Below are 19,420 nucleotides of genomic sequence, written 5' to 3'. Positions count from 1 at the left end.
TTTAAATGAAAATGAATCGCCTAGTCCATTTTCATGTAGAGAGCGGGGGCTTGATGGCGCTACTGTCCCATCTCTCTTAATTCAAAATTACTAGTGATCTTCCAGAAGACACTAAATTGTCTAAAAGTTTCAGCTGCGGTTGCTACTCATCTTTTCAAAATGACCTTTCCTTTTCACATGTTTAGAAAGTTGCCACCTGAACTTTGTAGAACTGTAGGAGAACATGACTGAAAATAGCCCCCTACACTTTTAAGAATGTATCCAGTGCCTGTAGGTTAAGGGCTGGTGTTTCCACTAGATAAAAACGGGACACACATAGTGGAAAGGAGATCCATTGTGAGCCTTAATTTTAGTTACAGGAGCCAAAATCTTTAATTTAGTGCCAACCCTTACCTTTTTAAGCCTAGGAGGAGTTGGTGTAAACACCAAATTTATAAATGGGGAAAACCTGTAGTGGTGTGAAGAATGTAGTCTCTCAGCTGAGAGAAACAAAGCACCTCCATTAAAAAAAAAATCAAACAAACCAACAAAAAACTAAGCTTCTTCCTCTGATAATAAGAAGGATATGTAATAACAATGAGCGATATATGACAGCAACAGTTTAAGAAACCTAAAGCTTTATATGAACAGAAATGTTCAGGGGTTGCTTTTTTTTTTTCCTTGAGTGAGGAAAAAGGCAATTGTTTTGAATATGGTTGAGTTGCACAAGTATGGAGTGTGTGTGTGTCTTAATGTCTCAGTATTGCCTTTGTTAGTCTCTTTATTAGTCCATGCAGTTTGGTGGCCTGGTAAATGCAAGTCTTATTTTTAACAGCTTTTTTTTCCAATACAAAAACATAAAGCTTTAATGCTTGCTATTTAATAAGTAACTGTGTTTTCTTCTGTCTCTAATTTAGTGGCCATAATTTGCAGTTAATTGAACCATTCCAACCTAATGCTTACCCATATTTCCTAGTTTTGTTTTATTTATTTATTTGAACTTCTTGTTTTCATGATTGAGGACTTTCACTTCTGTCTCATTCATCTGTTTGGAAACTTCTGACCTTACAGCCAAAACTTAACTCATTCTACTCAGTATTCATTGTGATGCTGAAGTGTAAGATACCTGCAAATGTAAACACTACCACTTTTATTAATAAAAGAAAATACAGTGTTTTAGGGCACATTTGCATCACTATAGTTGAGGTTGTGTCAGTATTTCCATTATAAACCCATAGAGGGTCTATCTTGGCACTAAATTGCCCTAAGCTAAATCTTTGCCATAGAAGGCTTCTGCTCAAGCATGATTTGGTGGGTTGGTTTTTAAACAGTTTCCAACACAAACTTGTTTCTGTTTTAAGTTATACAACTGTTTCGTTGGATGGGGGTTGGTTTAAAAAAAGAAAACAAAACAACAAAAACAACAAACAAACCTGGTTCAAGATTGTTTTTGGCACTTCTGTAACTCAGAAATGGTTTTGATTTTAAAACATAACCTTTGGCAAGCCAATAACCTACAATATGGTCTGATCACTTTGGGTATTTTGTAAAAATAATAATAAATTGTAGAGATGTTGTGGTTTCAAAATCAGCTACTGTGCATTTGCAGTAACTTATTTCAACCCAAGAACTTTTAGTAACTTGTACATCTGTACACATATTCAGCAGCCAGCGTGATGCAGCAGAATAGTGATAACTCCTGAAGAGGTTCTTTTCATAATGTGGAGAGGTAAATCCACTACAGACTAAAAGAAAATACATCTGCTTCTGAAAGCATCAAAAACTGCTCTGTTGGAAGCAGAAACTGGAGCTCTGTAAGTTGGTAGGAGCAGACTTTGATGAAAAAGTATATGAAGGCCTGGTGGATCAGTTGTCATAGACGGGAGCCCTGAGGGCTTATCTTCATTTATCTAAAAACTATTTTGAATCATGGCATCAAGGATAGGATTTAACTTGGTGTATGTCATTAACTCCAGAGGAACTGAAGCTAATCCTGTTCCAGTGTGTTGCACATAATTGATACCTGCAGGATAATTTTCTTTTACCAGTAAATCTGTGCACAGAAATATTAATGTTCATCACTTAAGAATCTGAGCACCTTGTACCTGTGGCACAGTATTCCTGTAAGCGATGTAGGATGTTCTGTATTCTAACCCTGTTTTCCAATGTCAAAAATTACGTATCAGGAAAAACAAAAGCTAGAAACGTGGTTACTGACCACAGATTGGAGACAGACCCCGTGACAGCTGGGTACCAGTCCAGTGCCTTAGTGAGAATACTGTTGGTGATTGGTGCTATACAAATGTCTAAGATTGATAAAGTTCTTATAAGTTATAAAATTGTGTAACTTTTTCTGGAAGAGAGTAAGTTCTCTTCTTTCCCCAACTGTATGTGATGTGCTATGTGTATTTCTGACAATGCTGGCACTCATCCTAATAACTGTAAGAAGCAAGATCAGGGCCATCGATTACTATCAATGGAAATCTCACACAGGAACAGGTCCTCGTCCCTAAAATATATGTTGAGTTTGTATAACAGGAAAAGTATTTACAAGCAAATACCTGTTTGCTGTCCAAAACCAAAACTGTACCCTTCTTCCTCAGCTTGATAGTTCTGAAAATTCACCCATTGGGAAAAAAGTCTTTCTGTTCTGGGACAAACTTTGAAGTGTCTTTGTAAATAAAATAAGTTACAAAGGGGATTTCTGAACCTCTGCTGGTGACAGCCGTTATACTGAAAGATCTCTCTGGTGACTGATAAGATAGAAATTGCAAGAGAACCTATTTTAATCCTGTTCATAACCAGTTAGCTTAGATACTGTGAGTGGATGTGTTTCAGTTACTAGGTAGGTAAACTGCTTTAGAGTATTATACTGTATTGCAGAGATTGCTAACATTTCAGCCATGAGTACTGGCTTCATAATTAATTGTTTTCAACCCTGATTCTCATCTTATTAAAAGTTAAAGCTTTTTACCCTGTCTACTTTTAATGTGCTGAGCTGAGCAAAACAGGTGCAGTTTAAACCACAAGTCTACTTGGAAAAGCAACTTGAGAGGAGGTGGGGAGGTAAACTAATCTCTCACTGCATTAAACAAAAAATAAGGTGGGTTTTATTCTAACTTCTGGGTCCTATAAACTTAGCCTGGTTCTGTGGAAAAAATAGGGAGTTCTTCTCTAGGTTAACAGCAGCAAGTGCTCACGGATACCTCTGTAACAAGGGGTAACTGAACAAATATGTAATAGGTAATTTCCTTTTTAACAATAACAAAAAAGCCTCACCAAATGCAAATTTATAGGTTTTCGTAATTTTTTTCACTTAGGAAGTCTGCCTCAAAAATCTTTATTTTAAATGACAGGACAAAATCCTTTAAGCATTGTCCCAAATACAGAGAGAATGATACATTTTTGAGGGAGAAGATGCTGATGTTGGGGGTTTTTTTTATGTAACATAACATGCTTTCTAAGGCTGGGGTACCAGTAGACAAACATAAACAAATTCAAAATTAAAATATTAATGGGTCTCTTCACTTTCATTTATCCAGTTATTTTATTGAAGTAGTTGGCTAATACTTTTTTTAATATACTACTACTCAAGTTGGAGAAAGAGCAAGCTTAGGGCAGAGGTAGCGATGTCGGGAATTCTCTCGGTTCAGTTCTGTTATGCAAACTAATGTTTTTAGGCTGTGAATTTTATGTTAAATAGTGAAGTATAGTGTTTCTATTTGTGGTTTTCTGGTATTTGATAGAGCTTTGGAGTTGTATCATTCTTGCAACTAAAACGCTACAGTGCCAGCGGAGACCAGGCAGAGGAAGGAGCTGCCGTAAGGGTTATGAATTGCCGCATCGGGCCTGTGACCGCAGGGCTACTGGGAAAGGGAGCCTATTCTAGTTCTTTTTCACTACATTATCAGTTTTGTGTTGGCAGGATCAGAAGAACTGACATACATACATAAAAAGACAAATGAAGGGGTTGCGTGGTAGAACCAAATACAAGTCTGTGTAAGATCTCGAAGTATTAATGAAAGGTATTTCAAACTTGTATTAAGCTAGAGCCGTAGGAGACCGCATGTCTTTCCTGAAGTGTGTGTGTGGTGATTCATATGTATCTCGGTATTTTTAATCTCCATTCTCTTTTTGCTTGAAGGCACAACATCCAAAATGAAGTAACAGATTTCCATTTTGGTGCTAACCTTGAGTTCTGTTTCCCACAGGGCAAAACTCTGCTGGGCTACAAAGGTTCATCTATGTACGACAGTCTGGAAGCCCAGTGCTGCCACAAGCAACGGCTCTTGTTAACCTATTTGTGATTTAAAACTGGGGAGCTTACAGCCAATTGTTCTGTCCACCGTCATGGCCCCAAAACTGCTACCTTTGGATTCAGCTACTTTCTCCTGTCCTCACCCCCCGCCCCACCCCACCTACTCGTACAACGTATATGGTTGATAAGAGAGAATAGAGGAGCTATGAAAGAAAGTTACAAGACAACCTCACTGAAAGTTCAAAGGAATTAGGGAAAGCCAGATAAACAAGATCCCAAATCCATCACCTTGGACACTGAAAAATGTTTTTATGGGGGAAATTCTTCATTCCCCAGGTAAGTGACCCAGTTTGGGATCCTTATACAAATTTTCAAGGTCAGAGAATGTATTTATCTACGAGGCCGGGATATTCTCCAACTAAGGAACTGCAAAAAATGCACCTACTACATACATTATAGAACTGGGAGGTGCTTAAGTGCAGTGTAAGGTTAATGATCAGTGTGCAAATCAACTGGAACTTGCTTTGCAGCAAGAAAATGTTTCCACTATAGGTTTATCTTGAAAAGTACTTGGGGCAAGTACTTTTAAGCAAGCCAGAGCATATAAATATAGTTCCAGCTCTTAAGCTGATGTTTGAAGGAGACTAGAATAATATGTCAGCAACCTAAAAACCACCTTGTTTTGTCTCGGAATGCTTCTCAGTTACCTAGCAAAGTGTCAGAATGTTCAACATCTGGAATAACGCTGTTACTGGTAATTGTGAATCTCAAGGTACAAACAAAAATGCTTCATCTTGAGGTTCTGCTACAGAAAGAAGAACTCCTTAGCCAAAACTCACTAGCCTAACTTGATGCTGCTGTAATTTGAAAAACTCAATTTGAAAGTTATTACCTTGTCTCTCGTTGAATGTATTGGCTGATTTGTAAAGGGCTAACGATTATGAAATACAAATTTATGCTAAAGAATTTGCAGAGGGTAAGGAGCAGAGGTAATTAGCATACAGAGAATACCAGGGTGGATATTTTTAAAAAACAAGGCAAACAGTTTTGTTGGAAGTTGGCTTTTCTGTTCGGGATTTTTCTTCTATTCTAGGAAGAAACTAAATTAAGTTGGATGATTTCATCAGCTGTATTATATTCAGGCCTTCTTTAGGTAGGAAATCTTGAAACATAGTTGTTAAGTAGTTTGCTCAAAAAATCAAGCAACAAATTTTGGTAGTTGGGTGGGGTTGAGACTTGAGCATTTCATACTTAGCTTATTCTTTACTCCCTTGGAAGAGCCATTCCCAACCTTTATGAAAACAACCTTCACTTCTGTTTTGGAGGGGAAAAAAAAAAAAAGGTAAAAAAGATGGTAGTTTTCCACATTTCTCTAGATCTGGCTCTTCTTCACCACATCTACTTTCCAGGATGCCTCTACTGCTTCTTGAAAACATGCCACAGAGACTCTGAGGCTGGCCTTCATAGTATATTTATTTGGGTCAAAATTTTATCTTTAACACAGTCACTGCCTCATCGAAATCTCATTAGATGGGAATTCTGACTCAAGAATATTTTACACACAAAATGTAGTCAAATATGCTTGTTGTGTTCATTTGCTGGATAATAAAATCTTTCAGGGACATTCAGGTAAATCTAAGTGTTTTTATCTATTAATATTTCACTGAAACTTTGTAAAACACAAATCCATATGGGAGAACAGAGTTAAACCCAAGAAACAAACATTGTTTCCATTCAAAGTTGTAAATTTTAGTTTGCAAAATCAATTTCTGGTATACTTAGTGTTTCATCACAGCTTAAATGATACCTTGAAACTGTTGGTTTTGATCTGACTTACTTTGCCTCTTGTTTCTTGAAGTGGGGAAAGCTTGGATATTGTGATTCTTCTGCAAAGGGCTCTTCAGCAAATGTCTGGCTCTGTTACAGGTCCCTAGTTTTCTGCCCAAGGAAAGTTGAAATTAAATACTTTGAGTATTGTTCATTCTTTATATATTAAAAAAAATACTAATTTTCTGTTACCGCAATCAAAATAAAGAGCTATAAATATATAAAGACAAAAGAACTTCTAGTTTTAAGATTCAGATGAAATTACCAGTATCATAAATGTCTAATACCACTGTGTCTCTCACTGGCAGTTGGTGCCATGGACTGTTCCCTTTTTCTACTCAATTAAGCAGTAAGTTTTGTAGCATAATTACAGTTGAAGTCATACAAGTCCAACTGTTGTCACTAGACAAAACTTTTACCTGCTCTGAAAATGCTTTACTGAAGCTAAGATGTACTATTTGAAGCCATAAGCTCCATCACAATGAAATTCTCGACTGCAGATCCAAATATCCTACCTAGGAGATGCACAGCAAATTTCAGTCATGGGAAAGGAAGCCTCTACTACCTATATAAAGACATCTGTCGTACAAAGTGTATTTATTTGAGCCTTCTGTAAAGAACTAGGATTGCCTCCTATGCTTCACAAAGCCTCAGCTTGGTGTTTTTCCAATCCAATTTCACTGGAATGTTAGTTAAGTTCTGGACTTGCTTTTCTACAGTTTTCTGAACCTTCTGTTAGGGTAATATAACACTTACTCTGAAATCACCTTCAGAGAACTTGTCCTACATCTTACAACATTGTACATCATTACAAGCCAAAAAAGGAGCTGATGAAGCACAGGAGGTGTATACATGTTTCTTATTCAACTCACAGAAAATACTTTTTCTTTCTTGGTTTGGGATAGATTAAATTCAGGTCAGGTATTTTCTTAGGAGTTCTGACTGGTTAATCACACTGTCTGTTCCAAGTACGCTATTATTTTCTCACGTCTACAAGGTGGAAATTGCCCGCTAACTAAATGGAGATAAGCCAAAAACTTTTTCTCAAGGATATTTCCATTGGCCTCCAGCCTCAGCCTGTCACTTCACTCCCAGTTCTCTCCTCATAAAAAATGGCCAGTGCTTCCATAAGCGTTGAAATGTTACCTGACTGTCTTCCTGACTGCAGGCAATCGAGCAACCATCTAGCACAGGTAGAGAATGTGTCCGTTGTGCCTCTACTTCAGTATATGCCTTTTATTCTGAAAAAGTCTCTTTTCCTTCCTGTTGACAGAGCAAAAAGAACATTATACTGGGCTCACAAAAATGTTGAAGAAATGTTTCAGAAAGGGTTGCTTCACCACTGTAGGGCAGTATCACAACACAACTGTGCAATACTGTACTATTGCACTGTGCTGCAGTTCAGGTAGTGGTGTATATTTTCTGCACTGAAATTTTAAGTGCAGTAAGCCCTTTAACTAGCATGTGACCACACTTGGAATGAGGACTGCATCTCTTGAAGATCCTACGACAACTTATTTCTGAACAGGGTTTTTTGGCCTTTCCTAACAAGCGATTTCATGGACTGCATTGGAGTCGATGTAATTTCTTTTTATTAATTTTCAGTTAGAAACTGAATGGAATAAAGGACCTTTTAAATAATTAATGAGCAATGCTCTTGGCTGCACTCCAAATCCCAGAACACACCCTCGCCCTCCCCTTTCTCACAGTTAAACTCTTATGCAACTGAAGAACAGGAGAGAGACAAATCTTCAATCTGAAGAGAGACAAAGGGACTCTGTTTCTCTCGCATGATCTCCATTTCAGTAATGCCTATCTCCCTGCCTAAGGTCAGATTGTATGATCAGTTTTCATTTTAGACTTACCCGCTCTTCCTTTGTCTGTAACTTCCTCATCCCTCCCTTTGCCGGGGGCCTTCCTGGCCTGTTGCCTTCGGTCTGCACCCCAGCTCACCTGGTCTCCTTGGGGACCCCCTCTCTCAGCATCCCCAACAAGGGCTATACTAAGGCCCCGAGGTTAGCACAACCACTGCTTTGGAGATCCAGCTTCATGTACAGGGGAACAAATCCTGTGCGACAGTCCACCCTGCGTGGTTACAGACAGCCTAAGCGCCTCAGAAACAGGGAACCTGGCTCACGCAGCACAGGCTTCTCTGCTGCCCAGAAATCAAACTGGTAACTGTAATGCCAGTAGTGTTATTTATAGGGACTACAGTTGGTTTATTAAGATCTTTTTAGATCAAAGAGTTCAGGATTTTGTCTTAGGCTAAAAGTGACCCCCAAAAAATTGTTTGCAATGGGAAAAGGTAGAAATGTTATTCAGTATTATTCTCCAGCAAGTTTTGGGGATACAGACTTACACCAATGCTGGTCCTAAAACTTTACCACTAAAATCTGGTCTTAAAAATCTTACCGCTTCCGTTCCACTAAAGTTACCTTTCCTGTTCTTTAATTTTTTCCCCTACTTGTTAGTTTTTTAATTCTACCATAACATATGATCATTTCTATCTACTTGCTGCTGCTGTTCAACATCCTCTTCACACTTAAGAAAGCACAAGGAAACTGCTGTTACACAACTGCAGCCAGAAGAGCAACAAGTCCCATTTTTTCCTCTTCCCTCGCAATCCCCGTCATTTGCTGCTGCGCTGGGAGGCTTTGGGAGGTTTTGCAGGGTAGGGAAGTTTGCTTCTAAATTTCCGTTGGCTTCTTTTTCCCTCCGACTGTGTGCTGCCTTCTGCCTGGGCTCTCCGGCAGTGACTAACGGGGGATGAACTGCTTGAGCCGGGACAAGAGCGAACCTCCGCCAACTTGGGAACCACCGCCACGGGGACAGCTTTTACGTTTCCGTATTTCATTTTGATCTGCTGGCGTTCATGCACGGTTTCAGCCATAATTCATCAAGTGACGGCTTCGCCGCCGTGAACGCCAGCTGCAGCGAAGCGCCGCGCGGAGGCGGGAGGTAACGGCCGCCCCGGCAGCCCGCTCCGCCAGCACAGGCCGCGCTGCCGCCGGCCGCTGTCTGCACGTCCCGCGGCGGGGGCGGTCCGGGGCAGGAAACTGCCCACCCGCCCGAAGCAGCAGACACGTGCCGCGCTTCACGGCTCAGCCGCCAGGCGCTGCGGGCACTGCCGCCGCGGCGAGCCCACCCCGCCTCGGCCCGGCCCGGCCCGGCGGCGGCTCCACCCTCCCGCCGCCCGCCATTCCGCTCCGCCCAGGGGGGCGGTCGCGGCCTGGTTCCGGCAGTCGCCGCGGCTCTTTCGGCCCGGGGCGGGACGGGAGGAGCTATGGAGGACGCCGATTACTTTGAAGGCAGCGCGGCGGAGTGGGGGAACGAGGCGGACGGAGCGGCGGTGAGTGCTCGCGGGCGCCTTAGCGGCGGCGCGGGGCTGCTCGGTCGTGCGGCGGGAGCCGGCAGCTCGGCGTCGGGCCTGAAGCGGCCTGTGAGGGGAAGCGCTCTGCCTCCGCGCCGCTCTGGAGAGCGGAGCGCTTCTCCCGCGGGACGCCGCCCGCTGCCCGGGTGGGCCCGGGGGGAACTGCCGGTCCCGCTCGCTTCGCGGGCGGGGGGAGCCGCGTCTGGGCCTCCGAGCTGAGGCGGAAAGCGCCGAGCGTTAAGGCGGGTGGGAAGGCTGCCCTGTGGTGGGGCCCGGGGCTTGAGGGCGTTAGAAAGGAGGGAAACGACTGAAAGACAGAGCTGGGTTTTGCGCTTTCGCTGTTAAGAAGTCGTGTTTGGCTGGGGAGGGGGTCGTTTGCTGTGGTAAACTGCGGTGTGTGAGTTTCTGTGGGTAAAAATAGCCTACATATGGGAGTGTGGAGAGGGGGAAGCGGGACAAGGACGGTGGCTGACTTGACTGTGCTTGCAAATAGCAAGACGATGAGGATGGGGAGGGAGAAGATGATGCTGAAGTCCAGCAGGAATGCCTGAAGAAATTTTCAACCCCGGACTATATAATGGAGCCGTCTATATTTAATACGTTAAAGAGGTGAGCGTAACCTTATGTGTGCTATGGTGTGGTGTTATAGGTGAGGTGTTGTCACTTTGTATGGAAGCGTGTGTGAAAATGTATAAATGATGATATCGTTTTCCCTTGTACAGTTGTTTTGGGTTTTTAATACAGCTTTCAAACTGTTCTTTTCCAATCCTTTCATCAGATACTTCCAAGCAGGAGGTTCTCCAGAGAATGTTATCCAGCTCCTCTCTGAAAACTACACTGCAGTGGCACAGACTGTAAATTTGTTGGCAGAGTGGCTCATTCAGACAGGTACAGTAAGTGATACAGTATAATTTGGGTCTGTAGTTTTTCTTTTGTCAGAAATATCTGAATTGGTGGCAAATTTGGTCATAATTAGGAAGTGGATCATTGTAAAGTTGTCATCCTGTATCTGTATGTGACTAAATTGTTTATAATAATACATTTATTCTGCTCAGAGAATAAGTGATCTGTTGATGAACATTTTGAAATGCCCACAAAGTGTATTGTAAAGGGTAATATAGTTGAAACAACTGCATGTTTTCATGCACAAGAGCAAGGGTATTGTTAGAGAGATGGTATTAGCAGTATTTGGTATTTTGTAGTAGTATTATATAATTAATAGTGAAAAAACAATTACCTTATTACTAGTTACTATTCCTTTTCAGTGGTTAGGTGGAAGGTTCTCATAGGGATGCCTGTATTCTCTGAGACAAGAATTCTGTATTGCCAGTCTGCTTATGAATTCTTCAGCAGCCTCTTTCAAGACATCTTTAGCATTATCTTGTGGTATCTTTTGTCCCTTGGCTAGTATAAACCTTTGTTTACAAATTATCAGAGTTGTTATACTCTGATCTCAGAAATGTAGAACTACTTATTACTACTTTGTGTGTTGCGTTGTAGTATACTGTCGAAGCTACTGATAGCCAATATATTAAAAGGATGAACTTTAGTCTGTAGTAACGTGCGTTTATGCACCAACCCTGGTAATACCTTTCGTGTTTGATATGTGCATTTTGATGTCGCGCCCAGTAACGGTCTTGTGAGATGACTGGCATTGCTGTTTGCATGACTGATGAAGAGAACAAGAGGAAAGGACTAGTGTGACCTGCCCGAGATCCTAAGCAGTCTGCATTTAGGACAAAAGATTGAGAATCTCTAAATCTGTATCAGTGTGGCTTGATAGTAGAACTGATGGCTCTCCTCTCATCTTTTGTGTGTTGGTAAATTTATGAGTAGTTTCTGCTCATGTTGAAAAATTTAAGATGTTGCAGCTCTGTTTGATTGGATTGCATCTGCCAAGTTTTTTGTTCCTTCTATACAGGTGTTGAGCCAGTGCAAGTTCAGGAGACTGTAGAAAACCATTTAAAGAGCTTACTTATCAAGCATTTTGACCCTCGGAAAGCAGATTCCATCTTTACAGAGGAAGGAGAGGTGTGCATGGAATCCGTGTTGCTATCTTTACATGAGTGGATCCTACATAGGTGCCTTCATCTGATGGATTAGTAGATGGTGGGGGAAGGGAAATTGTATCTTCAAAGTTCTTTCGTTAAGAAACAACTGGTTCCAGAAAATTAACTGTATTTCACTGGAGTCCGCAGAGGCTTAGAGAACTTTGAAACTTTGACTGCATCCGCCTTTGTAATCAAGTCCTGTGTAACAACTTGCAGGACTCCTGAGAGGTAAAAGGCTTACTTTTAATGATCTTGACAACTGGATTTTCTTAAATTTCTCTCTATTGCTCTATTTTTTTCAGACTCCAGCCTGGCTTGAGCAAATGATAGCACATACTACGTGGAGAGATCTCTTTTACAAGTTGGCAGAAGCCCATCCTGACTGTTTAATGCTTAATTTTACTGTGAAGGTAGTATTCTCAAGTCTAATAAATGAGAATATCCATAAATGGCTAATTGTTCTGGCATCAAATATTGCCTTCAACTTTTATGTATTCCTACATAATACCACTTATTCAAACATTAGAACACTGCAAGTACATATTGGTGGGAGGACTTGTGTTACAGGTTGCAAGTAGTAAGTGTAGTTTCCCAGTTTGAAGTACTGCTTTTTGAGTTTTGTTGGGGTTTTTTTGTTTTGTTGGGGATTTTCTGTTGTAGTTTTGTTTGTTTGTTTTTCTTTGATCTGTATTTGAAAGTTTGAGACTTCTAGTGCAGTGGAACATTTCAGTCAGTTTTGTATGTTTCTGTGACAGAGAAAGAGTATTACGATATATCTTGGTGTGCTCTGAAGTGTTCTTGTATCATTATGGTTTACTTTCTTTTTGCTGTATCTTTATTGGTTTCCTTTTCTGTAGTCTAAAAGACGAATGTGAATTCGAGTAAGTGTATGCAGAGGCAATCTTACATACCCTGTGTGTTCTTCTAGACTGGTTAGGATATCTGAAATAATACAAGTTTTCTGTCATGTTTTTGTTTTTAATAGCTTATATCTGATGCTGGGTATCAAGGGGAAATAACCAGTGTTTCAACAGCATGTCAGCAACTGGAAGTATTTTCCAGAGTCTTGCGTACATCTCTGGCAACGATTTTAGATGGAGGAGAAGAAAACCTTGAAAAAAACCTCCCTGAGTTTGCTGTAAGGTTTTTTGTTGTAGTTTTTCTTTTCCCCTTTTTATGTGGAAAGGGAAACACTTTTCCTTTACGATTAGGATATAAAAATCATCACGGGATTGTAGAGAATCTTGACAGCTTATCAAGCCTTACAAAATCTTATGAAGAGAAAGTATATCTGAATTCAAAAATAGACATTTGTGCTTTTTGATCATTCTGTGATGAAGAATTCCTTGGGTTGCTTATGTGACACTTCTTATATTTATTAAATGGATTGTAAAAAGGTGAAGGTAGAACTGTTGTCTTGCACACTTAATGGAAGATCTAAAGATCAGTCTAGTCAGTTCCCTGGCAAATTAAAAATAATTCTTTTGTCATGCATGTCAGTGGGAAAACTGCCCTCTGAATTGACCCAGCATATGTTCTTTGTTGTGAAATATCATAATAACTTTTGGATGGCTTTATACTTCTCTTATTTTTTTAATATTGCAGAGAAACTAATGAGTATGAGAGGAAATTCTATCCTACCCAATTTGGGGCATTTAAGAAATAAAGTTCTCAATTTAGCATGGTATCAATGCATAGTGATACTGTGCTTTTCTGTACTTTTCTTCTTGGCTGTTGGGTTTTTGGTTTTCTTGTTTAGTTGTTTGTGGTTTGGGCTTTTTTTTTTTTCCTTTTGATTAGTAGACTTCAGTGAAATCTTTGCTGTTATATCAATGTAATTACAAAAGCATGTTTCTTGTTGATTGGTAAGATTTTTGATGTGTGCTTTCACAGAAGATGGTGTGCCACGGAGAACATACTTATCTTTTTGCTCAATCTATGATGTCCATATTGGCTCAAGAAGAGCAAGGAGGGTCAGCTGTCAGACGGATTGCTCAGGAGGTTCAGCGATATGCTCATGAGAAGTAAGTGGGAGTTATAATTACTGAAATGTAAGTCACCGGAATTTGTAAACTGCTGTCTTTTGCTTATTCTTCATGACCCTTTAGCTGTAACAGAGCAGTTCTTGTAGCAAGCTTTACTTCGCAGAACAACGGAAAAGTTCAGTGTCTTGTACTGGGAGACCTGAGATAAGAAGAGCGGAGAATGGAAGTTTCTGTCTATTAAAAAAATCCTTTTTATTACTCTACAAACACTTTAAAAACAAGCCAAGGAAATACAGGCCTATTTCCATAATTACCCAGGATAAGGGTTCTGCCCTAAGGCATTACATTCCATAGGATGTTCCCTGTTGACTCGGGCTAAAACTGAAATGTCTGAATTAAGAAAGTAAGTTGCTATGTATATTTGCTCTTCATCTAGAGGCCATGATGCTAGTCAGATCACTTTAGCATTGGGTACTGCAGCTTCCTACCCTCGAGCATGTCAGGCTCTTGGTGCGATGTTGTCCAAAGGAGCGCTGAATCCAGCAGATATCACTGTCCTGTTCAAAATGTTTACAAGCATGGACCCACCTCCGGTAGAACTGGTTAGTAGTTCTTTTTATAATCTCTGAATCTTACTTCTATTACAGTAGCACTCAGAAATATGAGGTCGTCATGTGCAAAGTGGTGTATCAACACAAAATAGAAGTTAGCGCTCAGACTCATCCCTCTATAACTTTAAGTAATGTCTAAATGTGACAATACTATTTTGCATTAGCTTCTAGATTTTTTTTTTAATAATTTCAAATTGTATTTTTATGTATAATTAAATTCTCAATCGGAGATAAAGATTAACTTCTTTTAACAGAAAAGAAAAAGTAATTTAAAAATCCACCCAGTTTACAGTTTGTTATAAGCATGAATAAATGGCATGCTTCACATTTCCACATTTTTCACTGCCTCCTCCTAACATGGGTTCTTGTAACAAAATGGTGGAATTTAGATACTTTAGCAATATAGTCTGTAACTGTTTCTGGTTTTTGAGGTGTGTGTCACAAGTTTGGGTCTCTTCAGAAAACTCTCTAATCTACTCCCAAGGGGGAATGTGTTATATCTCATTCTATGCAAGGTATATCAGATGCAAAAACTGTATTTTTAGTCACCTCTCATAATTCTCAGGCTTTAATAAACCATTAATTTTCTTCATAGATTCGAGTACCTGCCTTTCTGGACCTCTTCATGCAGTCATTGTTTAAGCCAGGTGCTAAGATCAACCAGGACCACAAACATAAATATATTCACATACTGGCATATGCAGCTAGTGTAGTGGAAATGTGGAAAAAGGTAATGTTCAGTTCTGTGAGTAATATTATTTTTACCTACAGTGGCCTTAGTGTGCTGAAGTCATCTTGTATATTCATAACTCTTGCATTCAAACTTTGCAATTTTTCAGAACAAGAGAGTCAGCATAAATAAGGATGAACTCAAGTCAACTTCGAAAGCCATTGAAACTGTTCACAATCTGTGTTGCAATGAGAACAAAGGAGCATCAGAGTTGGTTGCAGAACTGAGCACTCTCTATCAGTGCATCAGGTGAGCAGAGAGACTGGTCCTAAGCTTCAGTTATTGGAAGGAAAGTATTATTTAGGAGAGGCAGTACTGCTAAAGGGAAATGCCTTTGTAGGCTACCCTGTGAGAACATCCTCACTGTAGAATATGTGGTCTGAAAGCTTTAAAAATCGTATGTCTAACTTTAGAGTATTTCTCATGAGGATGTAAATTCTGGCTTCCACTGACAACTTGTTCTTTCTGTGTCACGGAACATGCTTTTCTCTGCCATTGAAAAAGGATGACAGATTACTTTGTCTTCCTAGTAAAGCTTTCCTAGGGATAGGTGTGTTCTTTCTTCTCTTAAAAGTATGAAATAGCAGAGAATTGAATAAACTGGAACAAACTTGGAATGTACATGAATTTTGTTGCCTATTTTTTGCATTTTGTGCTGAGCAGGAAATGTCTTTCTACAAAGAGTTTTCCTCCAGCTTACCTCTTTTTTTCTTTTTGTTTTGTTTTTGATGTGCTGGCAACTTTTCAAGTAAAACTCTTTGAGCTTTATTAATTCTGCTGTAAGTTAAACTGAAACTTTAGCAACTACTAGAATAGATTGAAAGTTTTTTGGTTTGTTTTTTTTTTTTAATTTACTGGGAGTTTGTTTTAGGGTTGGTTGGGTTTTTGTTTGGATTTTGTTGTGGTGGTGGGTTTTTTTTTTTTTAATGCTCCTGTGCTAAAGTGATCTCTTCTTCTGTAGGTTCCCAGTGGTGGCAATGGGTGTATTAAAGTGGGTGGATTGGACAGTGTCAGAACCACGATACTTCCAGCTGCAGACTGATCACACTCCCGTTCATCTGGCCTTATTGGATGAGGTAAAAGGACATGTAAAATCTTGCTGGGGAACGAAAAGAGTTTTGATGCTTGTAACTGCAGTTACATCCAATTCATCGAATGCCTGTCATTTGCAGTGTCAGTAAATATACAGAGATGAATCTGTTTCTGCTGGGAGTAATTACTTGCTTTTGTCAGCTCAGAATTATTTACACTAGGAAAACTTAAGCATCAAAGGAAGAAATGGTGGAATAATTTTCTAAAAGAATTTACATCTGGCACTGAACGTCAGTGTAAACTTGTCTAACAGAGTGGTGCATTGTTTTTTAAATTGAAGTCCTGATGATCTTACCTTCCTGTCTTGTTTGCAGATCAGCACATGTCATCAGCTGCTTCATCCCCAAGTTCTACAACTCCTTGTCAAGCTCTTTGAAACAGAACATTCACAGCTTGATGTAATGGAGCAGGTGATTCTCAAAGGATTCATTATTTGTGTTCCTTCATACTAGTTATGCTTGTTCAAGATAACCACTTTTGGTGTCACAGCAGTTTTAAGAGTTTAAATTAGAAATATGGTCATGGTTAAAATGTAACGTAGCAGATATTGTGCAATTTCTATTGCTCATTCTTATTTACACGTTTTTGAGAGGAAGTTCTAATCTGTTGGTTCTTCCCCCCTGCCCCATCCCTGCCATCAGCTGGAATTAAAGAAGACTCTCTTGGATAGAATGGTGCACTTACTCAGTCGAGGATATGTCCTGCCTGTTGTCAGCTATATCCGCAAATGCCTGGAGAAGCTAGATACAGATATCTCTCTCATCAGATACTTTGTTACAGAGGTCAGCAGCAAAAAATTGTGTTTACTAATCTATAGAAACAAACTTTGGTATCAGTTGTATGTGTTTGGATATTAAATCAGCTTGCTTCAGATTAAAAAATATTTCAAGATATAAGATCAGATTCTAAGCAATGTATGTAATATCAGTATTCACCAGGATGTGCTTTAGTCCTACTGACTCCTGAAAGTATTAAGGTACTGGATAGAGTACCATAAGAATACCTAATTGATTACTTGTATGGAGAACAAGAGGTCTTAAAAGTGCAACTACTTGTATGCTTTCAAGACAAGAATATTGTGAATTAAATATTGTCCCTACCACCCACCTAGCTAGAAGAAAATCCAGTTTTGTCTGCTCTTTCAGGTGCTGGATGTGATTGCTCCTCCATATACCTCAGACTTTGTACAGCTTTTTCTTCCAATCTTGGAGAATGAAAGTATTGCAGGTACTATTAAAACCGAAGGTGAGCATGATCCTGTCACTGAGTTTATAGGTAAGTCACATTTATTTATTGCATGCCTGCTTCCTTAAGTATCTATTACAGTTTGCAAATAATACTTAGGAGGAAGATTGCTAAAAATAGGAATGCTTGCCAGATATTTTCACAGGTACCATCCCCTTTAGAGGCCTGTGTTTAGCAATTTTCCTTTAATCAAGAATCTCTGGGTAGTAGTGAGGAACTTGAAGACAAATACTGCTTTTTGAAAACTAGCACAGAGTAAGGAAAAGAAGTAGTCTGTCATAATACATGCCTATCATGAAACAAAAACACTTGTCCATACCCTAAAATCCTAATTATTTACATAATGCAGAAATCCACATATTAACAGATAAATCAGAGTAATGTACTGAACACTCTTTTTTTCTTTTTGCTTTTAAGCTCACTGCAAATCTAATTTTATTATGATGAACTAAGCAGTGGAAAATATCAAGAATGCAGAGCACATGATCACTACTTTGCCATATTCTCCACTGGTAAGGTTCTATAACTGGGCAACACAGAAGCAAAAAAAACCCCAAAACCAACCCAAAAGAACAAAAAAAAACCCCAACCTGTCAACAAACCCAAAGGGCATTTGATTGACTTGCCTGTGACCTTGAGCTTCATATTGGAGGATTGTTAATGTACTTTGGAAAATGGAATAATACTGAAGGCTTTTCTGTTGTTACACAAATCAGTATAAATCTGAATATTCTGAAGGGGATAACAGGAGAGAAACATATTTATTTTTGAAGAAGTTACTTTGGTTACTTGCAGACTTGGTCACTGATTCTTTGTGTAATATACAAAACCTGAAGAATGGGAAGGTAGTTCCTACTAAAAACACTTTGCAGATAGTTCTCTGAAGATTAAATCTTGAATGCTTTAAGTTTTGATGTTGCAAATTGTGTGATTTAGCTCTGTGCTGCAGGGAAGCCACAATGCCTCTCTCATCTTTGCAATATATTAGAATTTTAAATATCCTACATATATTTACTGCCATGAAAAAAAATGTTTTCTGTAACCCAACTGGAGTTGTAACAAGGTTAGTTTTGTATTAACAGATGAATCCTACTTGAGTGTTATCTTTCAGAATCTATTTTTTGTTAAATAGATGTATCAAATGTTGCTGGTAAGTTTCATTACCATGTCAGAATTCTACTGCTGTCCAAAAATATGAATGTGTGCAGAAATTTCATTACTGCTTGTTGTGGCTTGCATTTTATACTTCTCTCTCTACCCTGTCCTGGTTGATGCCAAACAGTGGGGGATATACCCAAGGTTATAATTTACCTTTAAATAAAGTTTTTTTCTTTTCCAGAGTTTGTTTTCAAAGTGTCACTAAGTGCACTCTTTCTGTTCATTGGGCTGGATTTCTCTTTATACAGGCAAATGCTGTTTGTTTAGAAGTGGGAGGTATAGACAAGCCCATTGTGCTTTTCCTAGCATGTCTGTTTTCTAAAGAACCTGCTAAGAACCAGTGACACTTTTTAAGTCCAAGTGGGCATACATTCCAAAAGGAAATCACTGTTCTGTTCTGTTGTCAGTGATTTATGAATAGGAACTCTAAGCTACCATGGTAATGTTTGAGACAGCCGCCAATTGTATAGGTTTGTAACTCCTTATGGAGTGCATATTCCCTTTCCTTAGCTGCTCGTCGCATACATACTCCAGTTAGTTAAAGTACAGCCTCAAAAGGGCAAAAGTTGCATATGCAAAAGCTGTCTGAACTTCCTTGCACATCTTTGAATAGTACATCTTCTATCAATCACTCACTGGTTAAACTTGCATGAAACTTGTTTTTCATAATATTTCAAGTAGAATTAGCATACAAGATTGGCTTTTTGTAGCCCCTGACTTCCTTCCTTTGTGGAACTTAACTTACAGAAACATCTCATACTATAAAGCCCTGTACCATCTTTTGGTGATAATCAAGAGCAGGTTGTTCCCATCTCCCTTGCTAGCTTGCCAGCTGTTAAAACAAGGTAGTAAGATGGCTTCCTCTAAACGCTTAAGAGTTCCTCTGGACTTATCCATGTAGATCATTCTTAACTAGTTAAAACTTCCATGATGCTGTGATCAGTACTGTCAAACAAATACCATGTTTGTATGTCAGTGGAACTTAAGTTACAAGAGGCACTGCAGCTTGGCAGAATTAATCCTTATTGGCACTATGGAGCCATTTTGCTATGGCAAAGCACAATGCTGAAGACAGATGGAATTTTGGCTTTTGCCTAAATTTAAATCTGTATTA

The 19,420-nt window shown here is 39.4% G+C and overlaps 1 protein-coding gene across 1 annotated transcript; it reads left to right on the top strand.

The window, feature by feature from the left end:
- Positions 1-9,347: 9,347 nt before the first annotated feature.
- Positions 9,348-17,600, top strand: NELFCD (negative elongation factor complex member C/D; the record flags this gene model as incomplete). Its single annotated transcript, XM_082007359.1, has 15 exons — positions 9,348-9,413; positions 9,928-10,043; positions 10,213-10,322; positions 11,356-11,465; positions 11,788-11,895; positions 12,471-12,623; positions 13,379-13,509; positions 13,907-14,072; positions 14,677-14,811; positions 14,921-15,060; positions 15,773-15,887; positions 16,218-16,313; positions 16,545-16,685; positions 17,049-17,178; positions 17,566-17,600. The coding sequence occupies 15 exons, from the start codon at positions 9,348-9,350 to the stop codon at positions 17,598-17,600; spliced, it is 1,752 nt and encodes a 583-aa protein (XP_081863485.1).
- Between the last annotated feature and the right edge of the window lie 1,820 nt (positions 17,601-19,420).

Source organism: Phaethon aethereus (assembly GCF_964289735.1).
Source record: "Phaethon aethereus genome assembly, chromosome: 16".
In the NCBI taxonomy this organism is placed as follows: domain Eukaryota; kingdom Metazoa; phylum Chordata; class Aves; order Phaethontiformes; family Phaethontidae; genus Phaethon; species Phaethon aethereus.
The sequence above is the reverse complement of the archived record's forward strand: the minus strand, read 5'-3'. Positions and strand labels throughout refer to the sequence as shown.